This window comes from Athene noctua, chromosome 1, assembly GCF_965140245.1.
Source record: "Athene noctua chromosome 1, bAthNoc1.hap1.1, whole genome shotgun sequence".
Classification (NCBI taxonomy): domain Eukaryota; kingdom Metazoa; phylum Chordata; class Aves; order Strigiformes; family Strigidae; genus Athene; species Athene noctua.
In genome coordinates this window covers 205,103,011-205,120,078 of record NC_134037.1, presented here as the reverse complement: position 1 = coordinate 205,120,078, position 17,068 = coordinate 205,103,011, and the positions used below count along the sequence as shown (strand labels likewise).

The following is a 17,068-nucleotide window of genomic DNA, read 5'->3' as shown; positions in this document are numbered from 1 at the left end:
TCTCTGCAGCACAGTATAATGACACAAGTGATATATCAAACTATACATACCAGGGAAAGATGGCCATTAGGAAAAATCCACAATTACAAACAAAACTGAGAAAAAAAAAAAAAAAAAAAAAAAAAAAGGTAAGGCTTTCTGGAAGGGTGTTTTCTTCCATTATAGATCCAACTATTTAGCTCCTGAAACTAACACAGAACACCCTGAAATGGCAGAGGAAAGTATGTTCCACTGAATTCTCTCAGAAGCTGTAAAGTTTTCTTTGACTGTCAGTACAAGACAATTGTACTAATCTATTCACATTAGTTTCACCTGATTGCCTGGTTTAATGCAAGACTCAATTACTTTGAGATTAACACAGCAATAAATTAAAATTCTGGAGGGCTGCTCAAATTACTCTTAAGTTTCCAAAACTCTACAACTTCCCACATACCATTTGTTAGTGTATCAGAGCTAATTCAGTGGACATTATTTGTGCATATTTTTGTGTCTATATCATTGCTTAAAAAAGAAAAAGTCTTAATTAACTAGGCAACTCAAAAGGCCTCACTGAGACCACAGAAACATCAAATAGCTAAGGGAGTTATCTGGAGCATCCCACTGTTTTATTTTGGCTTTTTTAAATACAGGCCACTTACCACTATTTTATTTTTGTTTTTTTTAAATACAGGCCACTTATTCAGTTGTCTAAAATCAGAAGCATTGTCTTAGTATCCTTTTTTTTTAAATCTGTGGATTTACGTATCTCTGTGTTACTCTTCCAAGACAGAAATACAAAGAGCACACTCACTGTGACCATCAGTAACAGCCAATATTTACATCCCAGTCATGCCCTTGGACCCACATAGTACAACCAGTTTAAACAGCAGGCATATGCTGTTAAGTGCCAGGACACTGGTGCCTCAGCCCTGGGGAAAGGAGACTGGAACTGCCTTCTGGTCCACATATCAGGGTTCCTTCTCCCACAAAAACCCAGCGGGAACAAAGAAGTAGCAATGAAGTATCTCTATAATATAAGATCGTGACACAGCCATGGTATACAAAACCAGGACCTCAGACATGCAGGTCCATCAGTTCAGGGATAGACTTTAGATAAAGTCCATCAGCTTTCCACTGAAAATTAAAGGCCTTACATAATATATTTAAGACACAGTTGTTTCTAATCTGCCAAAAACTTCTCATGGAGGCTCTTTGATAATACGTTATCCAGTATAACTTAATTTACATCATCCACACAACGATACAACAGATGTGACTCCCTTCAGCAACTTACTGTTGCTGAATTCAGAGAGCTTGAAGAGACTTAAAATTTTGAAGAAGCATGCTCCCTGCCAGAGTTTGATCATTTTGGCTTTGTGGTCTCTGCAAACCAAGAAATGACCTGTCTTCTTCTTTCCACATACATCCACAAACCATGCGAACTCACCGACTAAATACTGCCTTATGTTAGAGAACCCCCATTTAAAAATTATTCTGCTTGTTAAGATGGATTTCTAAAGAAGTCATACTAAAGAACAAAACCAAAATAATTTGAAGATGTCTGGCAACCTATACCTCTTCAGCAAAAGGCTCATCAAGACCTCATGTTTGAAAGATATGTTCAGTCCTTTTATAGTAATAATTCTTCCATGTGCCACAGAATTTTTGCTAAACAGAGCTAATTGCCACTCACCTTAAAACCTCTATAACCTCCAAATTGTCTGGTACTGCCATACCTCATCTCTGCTGGGAAGAAACAGTGAATCATGTGCATTTGTCTGCTTTTTATAAACCTTACTGTGTAACTTTTAAGTAAATAAAACTGTATTTTCAAAGTATACATACAGTGATATTCACTCACTTATAGAGTTAATGCAAGGTTATAAACCCTGTCTTGTCAGGCTGAGGGAGCAAGTGATTTACAAAGGAGAAACAGTGTATTTATGATCAAAGAAAGTCAGTAAACAATGGCCAGTCACTCAGTGTCTACTCAGGAGAAAACTCCATACTGAGGATATCAGCATTTCTAAAAGCAGTCTGCTGCTAGCCAGTCATCCTGGGAAATGGCTTAAAAACTGTTATGGTGATTATAAGGTTTATGAACCCTCGAATAAACTAGACTAAATGGAGAAAATGGGTATAATAAGGACAGGACTGTCTCCAAATCAAGAAATAACTTTGCAGAGGCATCAACACAGTATGAGTGTTTTTGAGACCACCTAATGCAGCAGCACAAAAGTTCCGAGAGTGTTGTATCTGAACGAAAGAGAGATACCTCCTTTCGAAGCAGAGCTAAAGTACACATCGCAATAAACTGTAAGCATTCATTTAAGGGGAACAACTGACAAGCATAAGGTGGGATATCCTTGCCAAGCTGTAGAAACAGAGGACCAACACCACACCACCACACAACACCACAGTCATGGGAACTACAGAAGTGGTGACCTATGTAGAAAATTATGCGGCTGATTTTAAAGTTCTTGCTAGTATTTCTTATTCAAAAGGTTCAGAAATAGAATCAAAATATAAAGTCTGCTTTGCAGAATGTGGAGATAGGTCAAAGGGAAAAACTTACTGTTTTCTCTTGTCTGCAAGGTGTTGGTTTACTGGACTTGGCTGTACTGTGCATTGCAAGATATGTACGTCCCATGGACACTGCCAACACTAGAAATATTTGTGCCATATAAGTACATTTTGATCAATTAAGTTTGCCTAGTCTTCTTCATTTCTGTTTCTGCTCATAAGCAACAGTCCTTTCTTGGTACACCAACCTGAGAATTAAATCGTATCACCTTGCTTCTTAGACAAGCCTGAGTAATGCTCTAATAGCAAAATTAATTTTCTACATACTGCATTGCCAAATCTCTCAGTTCTGTCAGTTCAAGAGGGGGAAGGATAGACCAGAATGCCTGAAACTGTTTTAATTGCTCAATTAGTAAGTTAATAATTATATTAATTGCACATGGTGGATAAGGCAGTCAAAAGAGAAGCTTTCTTGAGGAAAGGAAGAAGTGATAACTCAGCCACCTAGGTGACATAAAAGTATAAGAGGCAGCATATGAACAAGGCATCAAAAAAGTCATGACTTGTCAAGCAGAATAAAAATCTAGAATTTCTGAGAAAAAAACAGGCAAGAAAAAGCTACCTTTATGGATTTGGATAATGACGAGTCCCTAAAATGTTGTTTCTACTTGATGTCTCAAGAAAATTTCAGTGAGAGGAAAATCAAAAAGATACCCCTGTACAAGACATACAAGTGTAATGTAAGATTGTACAGAGTTTCCAATACCTTCAGACTCATTTGATGGCAAAAATTACATATTCTGCTGAAATGGGAAAGGGTGTCTGTGAGTAAAACTCTTATAGAAAGATGGTCATTATTGTGCTTTCTGAAGCTGTCTCTACACGAACTGTCATTTGGAACCTCAAAGGAAAGAGCAGCTAAACAGTGAGTGGAATTAAAGGTGAACATCAAGAGAGAGGAATATTGTGTCAAAAAATGTTTTTTTGCATTCTGCAAAAACTGAATATATTGTAGATCTTCATTTTTTCAGTACAGGGAGGAAGAACACGTTTAGAATCATTAGAAATGTTTGGAGAACAGGAAAATGTAAAATCAGGACTGAAGTCAAACAACACTTAAGAACACAAATGCTAAAATAATACAACACAGATATTTACTATGAAAGAAAATATTAACACATTGACCATGTGTCAAGGTTTGAGCCCAGAGGGCAACTGAGCACCAAGTAGCCCTTCACCTACTCCTTAACCCCCAGCACTGGGAAAGAGAAAAAAAAATTAATCAAAAGGCTCAGGAATCGAGGTAAGGACAAGGAGGGGTCACTCACTCATTTAATAATCACAGGCAAAAGACAGGCTCTTTAATGGAAGAAAAGAATATCACTTTGATTCGAATACTAACAAACCCAACAGAGACAGACAGAATGGGATGATGGGAAGTATTATCATACCTTAAAACATTGCCCCCACCCCTCTCTTCTTCCTGCCGAATAACAAGATATCCCAAAGAAAAAACAAAACTCCTGAATCCTTTTGTTATTAAAGTCTTTCTGATGAGAAACTAAACATGGCCTTGTAAGCAAGTCCTTAAGAAGCTGCAACCAGTGAAAACTCTACTGTGCCTTAAGCCCAAGCAGTTGACTCCCTTTCAACTTATTCATTATATCTAAGGAACAAACTGAACTTAATTATCTTATTCACATAGCCATGCTTCACTCATCACAGTGCTAACATCCTTCATAACTAGAATCATTTCCCAAAAGGAACAACACAGTGAGGACTGCAAACTGTTCTCACCTGCACAGGGCATGTGAACCTTTTTCTTCACTCCTCTGTGCTCACCAAAAACCTGTGTAATGTTCTGTAAGGTACCTATATATAAAGCCAGTCTCAGCTGTCATGCCTAGGTTTATTTAGGTGGTTGCACTGGGCAACAGTGTCTGGCAGTCCGTGGAAAGGCCATTCTAGAGCAGAGAAGATGATTAGGAAGGAAGGAGCAGCAGCAGAAGTGTAAGAAATGAGAAGCAGTGAAAAAAAGAATCCACTCACCAACCCAGCTGTCTGTGCCAGTCCCTGCCTCACATGCTGCAAAAACAGTAGTGGCAACTGAGACATGGGGAGAAGAGGTGTGTGGACTGAAGTTGAGACAGGTGAAGCAGGAAAGGTGTTTTCCCTGTCTCTTTAACTCTCTTCCTTGTATCTTAATACCTGAATGAGTGATTATAGGTTTATGTTAATTAGCAGTAAAACAAGTAAGTGACATCCCCTGAGTGGAGCCACTTTTGCCCATAACAATACCTCAGTTGGGATCAGGGCCCTAAGGCTCTCCATCTGCAAGGCCAAGGAAGGAATTCCAGTGAGAAAAACAAAAATCTATCACCTTTTTGAAAAAATTATTTTCACTGGTTTCTCAGTCATTGGACTAACGGGGCATACTTTACGTCATTTTGTCTCACATTTATAAAATATGAGTTTTATCACTAGACAGTCTGAATGGTTTCCCTAATTACATTCTGACACCTTCACACATTAATATCATTATCACTTGTCATGTTACCATGATAACTCCACAGGCTGCGGTCATGGATGAAGGCCGCCTTATTAGGCACTTTGCATGCAAGTCCCTGAATCCAAAAGCTGTATAGGTGGAATAAGATTAGACCTGTTTATCAAAGTATTTAATACTATGATGCACTTACTAGGATGAACAAAACATTAAGACTCAGTATGTATATCAAGTGTACATATCATCTGTAGAATAAAAGAGTCTGACCGCAAATTTTGATGAAATCTTTACTGAACCAATGCTTCTTCAAGAAGAGCTCAATCTCTCAGCCTTTAACTGGTACAATTAAATGGAGGCTCTGACTTAACAATTACATTCTTTCATTGCTTTCTACTGTCCCAGATACCAAATGACTCAGACCCAAGGGATTCAGGCTGTGGTGGTGATGCTGATCTGCATTTGGGGGCATCTATGTGCAAAACTACACTGACTTCATTCAGGTGGAGATAACTGTGTGAAAGGGCAGTGGGGGGAGGAAGGAGGTGTATTACGAGGCTGAAAACATCCTTGCAATCCTTTTCACTATCAGTCATATCTCCTACTTTGAAGAAAAAACCTGCAAATATAATTTTTATTCTGTTCATCAACTCATAATTCTCTGTTCCTCATAGACCTTGAAGTCTCAGGGCTGGCAAAGAAGGCAGTTGCCTAGGACAACTAATCAGCCATAATCCACCTGCCTTTCTTGCCCATGCCAGAGACCTGCAAAGACCAAGTGGCTGCTAATACTGCCACCAAGAGACAAGCAGGCTGTGTCAAGTGGGTGTGGAGTGACAGAGATATTAAAAGGTCAGCCTCTGCCATCAGTGACAGGCTCTTTTCTTCATCCAGTGGCAGCAGGAACAGGAAGTTGGATTTTCAAGTGTCTTATGTTGGTATGTCTTGTTACTGTTCAGCCTCCTAAATGTTAAAGGTGACTTTATACGTTTTTGTGATAGGCAGACCATGGAGAAAAATTGAAAATAACTTCACAGAATGACAAAGGGTGGGTCTTTGTCACCTCTAGTCACCAGTTTAGTGTTGCTCACTTTCCTCTGGGGCCAGGAATTCCTGTTGCTGCAGACTCAGAGGGAGGGAGGTGGAAGGGAGCATACTTTGCCCCAGCCCCTGCATGGACGTGAGTAGGGCATCCTTCCAGAATGCAGGTCCCTCACTTTGACTTCTGCACTACTATATAAAAACATGGGTCACTTCTGTTTTCTCTTTAAGAACCTGTATCAGTCTCTTGTAGCCAAGTTCATGATATAGGTGTACACATAAGCAAATGGTTTTGTAGCTCTCAATGCTTGTTGTTTCCAGGAGTACCTAATTTGGGATCTGATTCAGGCTGACTTTTCAGCTTTTATTCCAGTCTGCTATAAGCATCCTTTCTCCCTTTCCAGTTGTTTGAACTTTCATGTGTCCATCACACCTCACCACTCAACACACTACTCTGCCACTATGAATTCTAATCCTAGAGACAGGTACCCAACCTCTAGGCAACATTACATCTCTCATGGAAAATGTACTTAATGGATTGTGACAGTGAGGCACAAAATTCAGGTTCACAGCATACGATCTTAACCTTAATTCCTTCCTTCTGAACAATGGACCTAATGCCACCCCAATATTCTTCCAGCCTAACAGCAGCACCTTTGCAATTCAAACTGGTTGAGCACTTGAAAGTATTTTCCCCATCCTAAAAGAATTCCTAAGAGAGACAGTGTAACTCCCATATTTGATAGATAAATTTTCCATTTAAGGGTAAACAAAGGGGCTGTTTTAATCCCTGTACAAGTCTTTTATTAAAACAATACCTATGAGTGAAATGAGGAAGTTGACTTTGGCCCCACTGTGCTATTCCTTTTTACAAACATTAAATTAGGTTCATTTTTGATCTAATTGTGGCAGACGTTTTTCACAGTGACATATAACATTTTTCTTCTGATTACCAATTTAAAAAAAGGGTCTCAACTCTAGGCATGCCATGAATATTTAAATTCTGGGTCATATATTATAAGGGAAAAGGCCTTATAATAAAAGTGGGAAACATCTGAGACCTAAATCTTTGTTACTGTTTTATAGCTCATGAAATGAGATGATTTTGCTGCTCACTGTGCCATTGAACAGTGTTCACTTCTACTGTAAGGCAAGTATGTTTTAATACAGATGTAATTTTTATATATGTGCTTTGAAGCACTCCTTACCACTGAAATTCCATTATTTGTCTCCAGGATACAACATGTGTGTGTTTATCTATTATATGTAAAATGGACATTAATATGACAATCTGTCAAACACTCTCTGCAGGTACACCATGTAATTAGTATAATTTAATAGGCTATTGGCCCTAGCAATTGACAGATGGGTTGATGATACAGCATAGAGTAAGATCTCCTCCTTTCAGAATGATCTTTCATGGCATAAAACTCTCGCTTTGTAGACTATTTTTAAACTTTTAGGTATCTTTCATCTGGGACTTCCTTTTTCTTTGGAGACTATCTGAATCAATATGTAGAACTGTAAATCACCAAAAAAAAGGTTCTCTAGGATTACGTGAAGAGTAAAATCAGTAATGTAGCTGCAAGTGTACATCTGTAGATGATTACAGATAATGGCACCCACGAGGCATGTGGAATGATTACTAGCCAGATGTTACAAAAATCTGAATTGCAAAAGATCTGTACTGTGTGAAAAGTACAGGTAAGGAGGAAAACTGCCTAGGATCCAGCAACAGTGAGGGTTCTGGCACATTTGTGTCTATGTGAAACCCTTTCCAGCAGCACCCACACAGACAGCTCTACCAACAACCTTAGTGTGGCCCTGACAGCAATTACTGTCATGTTAAATATTGACTAAAGGTAGATGCACACCCAGATAAACAGTGACATGGAAGATAGAAGTACTTGTCATAGTTGTCCATTTGCCAAGTCTTGAACACTCTTATTCAATTCAGCAATTATAGTTATGCTTTTTAGATATATCAGATGCAAATACTTATGCAAATACAACCATATACCTAATGAGTTGTACAATTGCTGAGGTTTATTCACAAAACAAAGGTCATTTTTCTCAATATTTAGTTCAATTTTTTTTGCACACTTCATGATACTGTCATGCTGTCAGCTACATCCTATGGAATTAAACACAGCTAGGAAAAACATAGAGAAGAAGAAAATAAAATCAAAAAGAAGAAACAGGCCAGCTGTGAATGTACCTGATGCTCTCAGTGGGAGACAAGGCTGAAGGCCTTTCTAATATGAAGGAAACATCAACGTTTTTATAGGAGCCTGAATCAAAATCAGCTAAGTCTGAGAAAGATAAGAGCTTGACAGTACCACACAGGTATAGTCAATAGTAAGGAGCTTTGCCACCCACATCCACAGCCAGCCAAGCCTTTCATTCATATCCTTTCTCTTACTCCCACTCAGCCCCACAGGTAGTATTCAAAAAATCTTTCAGGCATCCTGATGGATAAAAGACTTCAATTAATATGGGGGCATCCACTGTGTAAGAACAACACCTACTTAAGAAGTAAAGTTCTGTGTCACACTGTTGGAAAGAGTACTCAGGTTTCTACCAAATTTATGATCAACTTACCAGAAGAAAGCAGTAACTTCTTCTAGCCCCTCATCAGCTGAAATCTGAAACATCTGAAGTCACCTCATCTAGGGAGCCAGATTATTCTTTCTCTACTATTCCCTCCTCCCATTTCAGAACTTCACAGAGAAATAGATTTGAGATACTGGGACCTTAGCTAATTGGTTCTCCACTCAATGTTTCACTAGTTCTCCAGTTTCACAAACAGTTCTAAGACAGATCTCTGTGACGGTTGCTTGTAACTGTCCTAGAGGTATAGACAGACAGAACTGCCCCAGATTTTAGTAACTTCACTCTCATTAGAGATGACACTGGTAAAGTTGGCAAAATCAATTGATGATAATTTCATTCTACATCCAATCTAGAAATATGTACACTGAGGAACAGAGGCATTAGCTGTAGATAGATGATGATGCATCCCATGTTTGAAATAATACCTTCACAAACATCAGGTGTAAGTATTATACTATTAATACATATTGAAAGGGTGCAGGCACCTATGGCACAAATCTTCTTGTACTACTGCTGTACAAATGCAGTATGAAAGCATTTTCATAAGGAGAGGAGAACTTGATGGTATACCTCTTGATTTTAAGACTTTTAACACTGTCTCACCATGACAACATGGCTAGGTGAAACTACGCTGTGATGGGTGCAAAAGCATTTGTTAAGTGTCTTTATGAGCAGCTATCAATGCAACATCGTCCGAAAGGAAGACTGTCAAATGAGGTTCCAACAGAGTCAGTTCTTGGTCTGTTTCTATTTATTTTTCTGCTCTTGACCAGGTTGATAGAAAATAAACTATACTCATCAAATTTCAGATAAAAGTAAGATAAGAGGCACTGAAAGTATTCGGGAGGAAAACATAAAAATTCCAGATCTTTGGACACTGAAGAACAGTTAGAAAAAAGAAGAAAGCTATTCAACAGAGATGAATGTAAGGGTCTACATTTAAAAAGAAATAATCAAGTAAACAAATAAAGGGTGGGAAGCAGTGATGGTAGCTCTTTCAAAAGGACAAGGGCTGTAACAAATCAGAAGAATGCATGAATCACCCACAACATGCTGTTCTGAAAATGGAAAACATCTCACTGGGATACAGAAACTATAATAGAGCTTAAAACCACATAAAATAACGTCTCTAACTGTGGTATTCTGTCAGTATTGCCCTTCAACAAAGAGGTGAATCAGCAGGCTAAAGTCTAGAGAAGGACAATAAGAATAATTTAAAGTAGAAAATGTAAGTCCTATAGCAAAAGTTGGAAACATTTGGAGCTATATAGCCCAGCAGGGCCATAGAGGGTGGAAGAGGCATAATGATAATCTTGAAAGATGCAGAAAAGCTTTTTTAAAGTTTTCTTTATGTCAGTTGTGAATAAGGTGAGAAATTATGATCTTAAATTGAAAAAAAAATAAAGAAGATTCAGGTTATAATTTAGGAAAATCTTCCTAAAAGTAAAGACAATGAAGCAGTGCAGTGGATTGCCTGCAGGGATTGTGAAGTCTGCTCCGCATCAGAAGGGGGATGGCCTGGATTATCTTGACAAGAGAACTTCAACCATATTTATCAGTAGTCTATAACTATGTTCTTCCTTAAACAACACATACATACTTGCACAGAAGCATGCATAAAACAGATGAACAGAACACCTCAAAACTAAAAATAGTAAACTTGAGAAATAAATATATTGTCAAGTACCAGAACTTACACTATCATCTTTCTGATTTTCTTCCTTTTAAAAACAAAGACATTTTTAAAAGTGGGAGCAGGGTATGGCCAAAATGAAGGGATTTTCTAAATATGCAACTACCTACTTGGCATAGCCCTCAGAGTATAAAACAGTCTATTAACTTCTATCTGATTAGGACAGTTTGGTTTTCACCCAGTAATAATATCTTTAAAAACCCTCCCTTTTACTTTAAAGAGAAGAAAAATAACTGAAATTACCAAATTCAAATATGCATAGTGTGTACTTATAGACCGCAAATTAAGTGGTGCTAATTATACAGTAGCTGCCATACTGCTATCTCTTGTGATTTTTGTAATGACAGATTTCAGGAACCCACAGGACAGGATGCATAATAATATCTGCAAGTAAAATATCAGTGAATGTATACAATAAAATAGTACAAATACACAGAAAAGATCTACTGCATTATTTACCTGTTAACTACATACAAAGGTGCGTCACAAAATGGAGATTTATGATAGTTATAACCCTGTTTATAACATTCCTAATTTGAGGATGCTTATTTAACATTTTGTGGCAAAGCTGCTGTGTCTTACCCAGTATTTTAAAGTTTAGTAATCAGCTTTCAGTTGATATTCAACTTAACTTCTGGCTGCTGTACTGAGAGGTGATATATCCTGGTTACCTATTTCTAGATAAAAACAATACATCAATGACAAGTCTCCTAAGTCTATTAGCAATCTTTGATCTTTAAAATGCAGCACTCAGAATGAAATATTGATAAAGTATAGGACTGCAACTTAGGAGACTGGAGTTTGAGCCTTGTTTGTATAACCAGCTTTGCAGGCACCCTTTGACAAACTATTTCACCTGTCTTTGCCAACTTGCTCCCATCATTAAAAACATACTGGCCTCCTTTATTACGCACTCTGAGCCTCATTCAGATCACCCACCCAATTAAGCTTGTCTAAGGCATTGCAGCTACTTTCCCCAGTGATCAGTTAGGCAGCTAGAATAACAGCCTTCAATGCCACAAATAATTTTGCATGTCAAGATAAGAAGGGTGATTCCCATCTGAGGCATAATTCTTCTGGTGATACACCTATCCCACGCTCCTCTCCCAAACCATCTCGAACTAGAGAACTTGCATGCGGATGTTTTTAGCTTCTAGTGTGAACTCAGCTCATGTTCACCCAGGCATGGCAGTATGCCATTCACTTAGGAATCTGAAGGTTGTCTGAGAGATCAGAGTTACCCTTTGAGATCTAGTGAAAAAAAAATTATGTAAAAGATAGGTACTATTAATAGTACTGTTCAGCTAGCAGTACTGGTACAACTGCTAAGCTTCTGACTCCCAGAGGAAACAGAATAGAGCCTGGTTGAAATCAGATTTTTCTCCCTTTCCCACAAGAAAAAGAAAGGACACAAATAACAGTTTTTGTTCAGAAAGCATTTGGTAGCACAGAGTACTTGTTTTAACAGGACTCAGACCATTTCCTGCAACTCTCTCGCTCATTGTGTATATTCAGCAGCCTGGGAACCAACTGCAGTGATTTCAGCTGCAAAGGCTTTCAATATTCAAAAAAAATTTTGGATTGCAGTCATTCAGTCATTAAATCTTTTCATTACCTTCAAGTTCATCTGGGGCCAGGATAACAGTCTGGAGCTCAGTCCAGGAAAAATGAAAAAAAAAAAAGCTTATCAGAGTCAGAAAAATGCATGAGAAAGAATACAGCCTGCAGGCATGCTTTATCTTTTGAAGGGACTTCCCTACCTGTGATGAAATGAAAATTTACAGTTGCAGGCTCCTGCTGGACCTTTGTCTGTTAAATAAATGTGAGATAACCATAATGTTCTGTCAGGGTAACTGCATATTTTCCATTTGGATATGGATCTTGCCACAGCTGCCCATGCTCTTGTCACCTTTCCTGAATTATTGTTCTACACTCGCTTCCCTGAGGGGATAGCACGACACATTGGCAGCTAGCAGCAAATGTCTTCTCTTGGTGACTCTGCAGTGTTCTTCACAGAACAAATATTGCACCTGTATTGGAGAATCTGCCTGACTCCCAATCGTTTTTCTGGATGATGTTCTGATTTACACAGTTTGGATTAAGATTTCCACAGATACACATGATCTCATTTTCCCTCCCCCCTTGTCTTTAGTACCAAGATGATTATCAAAGTAATCCTGGGTGGTTTTTTTTCTCATGGGAACTACTAAAATTAGACAAATAGGATGAATTATATACTCTAAAACGAATCATAAATAAAAAACAGAAATTAGTCATCACATTTGCATACTGGTGATAATCAACGGTTGACTCTTCTTAAATAAAGACATTGTTTTAAAGCTATTTAAATCCTGGGATCCCAGGCAATGTAAAAATAGATGATAACTTCATAATTCCAAAGCAAATAGCACAGTTTCTCTTTCTGGCATGTGCTCTACTTGAGCAGAATACTGATTGCACTTGATATCTTTTCAGCACAGACATGAGCTATCCATTCTATTCATTCCATAAACATTTTTAAATGGATACTGAAATGGATTTTACCAGTAGGACAGACCTATCTCATTAAAGCCACTGTAGCCCAGCTCTTGCCTGCTTAGTCCCAGATCTTCAAGGTCCATGCATTTAAATCCAGGTGGGCACTGGTAACCTTCTTCTAGCTCTCTGGAACAGTGGGTGTCTGGGATAGCTAAATTATTCCAGGTTACATTTCTGTGAAAAATACAAAATTAAGGTGTTACATAAATTCAGCTCATAGCAACACTAAATACTTGAAAGCGAGAGGACTAAAGTGAAACCAGCTATTATTTTTGCTATCTGATGTTCTTTGGTACATGTTATTTTCATTAATTAAGCACTTACTGTAAAGGGCAAGCTAACAGTCTCCTAAGACTTCAGCCTTATGTAATGATAGTACAAATACTAACAGCAGAAGTTTCATACTAATGCCTAGAGACCCCATCAAAAATATAGACTCTCCAAGACACAGAGGAGTTAACATTCAGCTGCTCCAATCGCTATTTAATGCAATTTGAACACTTACTGCTTCAGGATCCTTTGCAAATCCCGAGATTGTGTTCAACTGCAGTCAATACTGTGACTCTGACTTCCACAGATATTAGTTGAGCTAGCTTTGACACTCTTCAAAAGGACCACTGTGGATGATGTCAGCCACCTCAGTATGCGTTCTTGTCAGCCAGACTTATCAGTCACCTCAGTATACATTCAGCTTCTTGTACCTTGGTCCGGCCAGTTTTCCACCACAGACGAATAGTCACAGTCACAGGCAAGAAGTCAAATCATCACACGTTTAGTGCAATTAGTATCTAGGTATTGCTGTGACTGAAACAGACCTTATCAGTCCAGTAATGATTTGGTAGAATACATGAAAAAATCTGAACTGGTTTGAACTCCCGCAATCCAGGAGACAGTCAGTGACCTGCTGCATCACACAGACATACACAAGTCTCTGGGACCAGATGGGATACACCCGAGGGTGCTGAAGGAGCTGGCTGGGGTGCTCACCCAGCTGCTTTCCATCATTTACCAGCAGTCCTGGCTGACCGGGGAGGTCCCGACTGATTGAAAATTGGCCAATATGATGCCCATCTGTAAGAAGGGTTGGAGGGATGATCTGGGAAATTACAGGCCTGTCAACTTGACTTCGGTGCCCAGGAAGCTGATGGAGCAGCTCATCCTGAGTACCATCACACAACACATGCGGGACAGCCAGATGCTCAGGCCCAGTCAGCATGGGTTTATGAAAGGCAGGTCCTGCCTGACAAACCTGATCTCCTTCTACAACAGGGCGACCTGCTTATTGGATGAGGGAAAGGCTGTGGATGTTGTCTACTTTGACTTTAGCAAGGCCTGTGACACCATTTCCCACAGCTTTCTCCTGGCAAAACTGGAAAATCGCACGCTTGCTGGGTAAAAAACTGTCTGGATGGCCGGGCCCAAAGAGTTGTGGTGAATGGAGTTAAATCCAGTTGGTGTCCGGTCACGAGTGGTGTCCCCCAGGGCTCGATTTTGGGGCCACTCCTGTTTAACATCTTTATTGATGATCTAGACGAGGGGATGGAGTGCACCCTCAGTCAGTTTGCAGATGACACCCAGTTGGGTGGGAGTGTTGATGTGCTCGAGGGTAGGGAGGCTCTGCAGAGAGACCTGGACAGGCTGGAGCCATGGGCTGAGGCCAACTGGAGGAGTTTCAATGAGGCCAAATGCCGGGGGCTGCCCTTGGGCCACAACAACCCCCAGCAGCGCTACAGGCATGGGGAAGAGTGGCTGGAGAGCTGCCAGTCAGAGAGGGACCTGGGGCGGTTGATTGACAGCCGGCTGAACAGGAGCCAGCAGTGTGCCCAGGGGGCCAAGAAGGCCAAGGGCATCCTGGCTTGTGTCAGCACTAGCGTGGCCAGCAGGGACAGGGAAGGGATCTTACCCCTGTCCTCGGCACTGGTGAGGCCGCACCTCGATTCCTGTGTTCAGTTTTGGGCCCCTCACTACAAAAAGGACATTGAATGACCTGAGCATGTCCAGAGAAGGGCAACAAAGCTGGTGCAGCGTCTGGAGCACAGGTCATACGAGGAGCGGCTGAGGGAACTGGGGGTGTTTAGTCTGGAGAAGAGGAGGCTGAGGGGAGATCTCATCGCCCTCTACAGCTACCTGAAAGAAGGGTGCAGAGAGCTGGATATGAGTCTCTTTTAACCAAGAAGCGATAGGACAAGAGGGAATGGCCTCAAGTTGCACCAGGGAAGGTTTAGACTGGACATTAGGAAGCATTTCTTTACAGAACAGGTTGTTAGGCGTTGGAATGGGCTGCCCAGGGAAGTGGTGGAGTCCCCACCCTGGAGGTGTTTAAGAGTCGGGTCGACATAGCGCTGAGGGATCTGGTGTAGTTGGGAACTGTCAGTGTTAGGTTAATGGTTGGACTGGATGATCTTCAAGGTCCTTTCCAGCCTAGATGATTCTGTGATTCTGTGAACTGGTTCAAGCTGATTTATGTTGGCAAATTTAACACTGAAAAATAGAAAGATCACGAGACAAGGGGCAGCACCACAACACAGTGTGTTGACCATTTTTAGTTGTTGCTAGAGGCTGAGCATCACTTGTCTTCCAAGCTCCTCTGGCCCCTGGGGCTGAGCTGCTGAAGAGACCCTGTCATGCTTCACCAAACTGGGAATTCAAGTAGGTTCAGCGCTAAGGGACATAGAAGCCAGAAGGACAGGGAGGACACGTTGTAGCTCCCTGTCCTGTTAAATCTGTGCCTGTGGCATGTGCACATGAAGATAGGTACCCAAGTACTCCCAGACCTTGGTAAGGAGAAGCTCAGGCAGCCAGTTCCCCCTCAGCATTTACAGCACCCAGTTATTAATTGCAATACATAGTCATTTGCCAAAATCAAACACTGGTCACCCCATTTCCCAAGAAGTGGTTTAGTTAGAGGTAGGTAGCCTTAGCAAACTGCCCCCTTCCATCCTGAGCAGATCCCTGTTAGGGTCTACAAAGCAACACAAAACAGTGTTACAGCACAGAAGTGAGGATTCATGTTACTTGTGCTATGAGTCAGATGGGTAAGCAAAGACAAGAAAGGCTGCAGTTTGAGATAACTTCAACTGTGCTGAACAGGGACACAGCTAAACAACATCTGTTTTTCTCCTTCCTTGTATTCTCTGATCCAGCAAACGAAGATCCCATTTTTTGGTTCAGTCCTAGGGCAATTTCAGATCAGACTTTAAAAGCCAATCATGGTGAGTTCTGGTCTGAGAAAAAAACAGCTGATAGGATTTCTTCATTCATGTTTAGGTTGATTCTGACTTTCTGGTCACAGCACAGACTTTTCATATAGAAATACCAAAAATGAAATGCTGAAAGTTACAAAAAAAATCTTGTAGTATTCAACCTGTTATCCTGAGGCTTCAGACCAGTGCCTTAAAAATTAATCATTTTAATTAATCTTGCTTGTCCACAGAAAAGGTGAAACTTTTTCAGTCTGCCCTTTGGTATAATTAATATCTTATTATTCTTCTGAAAGTCCTCTTTTTTAAATCTCACAGATGCATTTTGACAACTAAATTGGGTGAACAGAAGCTTTAATTACTCTATTTTTCTTGCTTTTATGCACTGCATGCAATAGCAATAGATTAGTCTAAATGTGTCAGTGTGAAACTAAAGCTTCCTACAGAATTTCTCCTAGACATTTATAAATGCAGAGAAATAACTGTAGTTGCACCCATCTTGTAGTAATTTCTTCATGATGCCGGAAAGCCATACATACCTGCATGGATGCACACACAGACGTGTATAGTTCCAGCTGAAGTTTTGAAGAACACAGTGAAATTTAGTTATGTGCATAGGTAGAAAGACAGATATACGAGCACATGTGTACTCATTTCACTTTTTATAAACATACTCAGCACACGTCACTCAAGGATTTAAAAATTCATCTGGGCACCTTAATTCCTTTATACTACAATATGCTAATTCATGCCCAGTTGCATGCTTTAAGTACATTAGATTTATGATACTGACATCTAAAAGCTATTATAATATATAGGATTTTCATAAGACAACATTTCATGAATATTTTCAGAAATGAAATTTAATTCATTGGCTCAAGCAGATTCAGAACACTGGCTACTGGTAGCTAGTGAATTTTACATTATGGTTTGCATTAGAAAATCCCTCAGACCCAAGAGGCTAGCAGTGTCAGGGCA

The 17,068-nt window shown here is 39.9% G+C and overlaps 1 protein-coding gene across 1 annotated transcript in view; it reads right to left on the bottom strand.

The window, feature by feature from the left end:
* Positions 1-17,068, bottom strand: part of NALCN (sodium leak channel, non-selective) — a 248,446-nt gene that overhangs the window by 182,128 nt on the left and 49,250 nt on the right. The window contains exon 8 of the mRNA XM_074910888.1: positions 12,910-13,064. Coding sequence (XP_074766989.1) covers positions 12,910-13,064 — 155 coding nt within the window. The remainder of the gene's footprint in view (positions 1-12,909; positions 13,065-17,068) is intronic.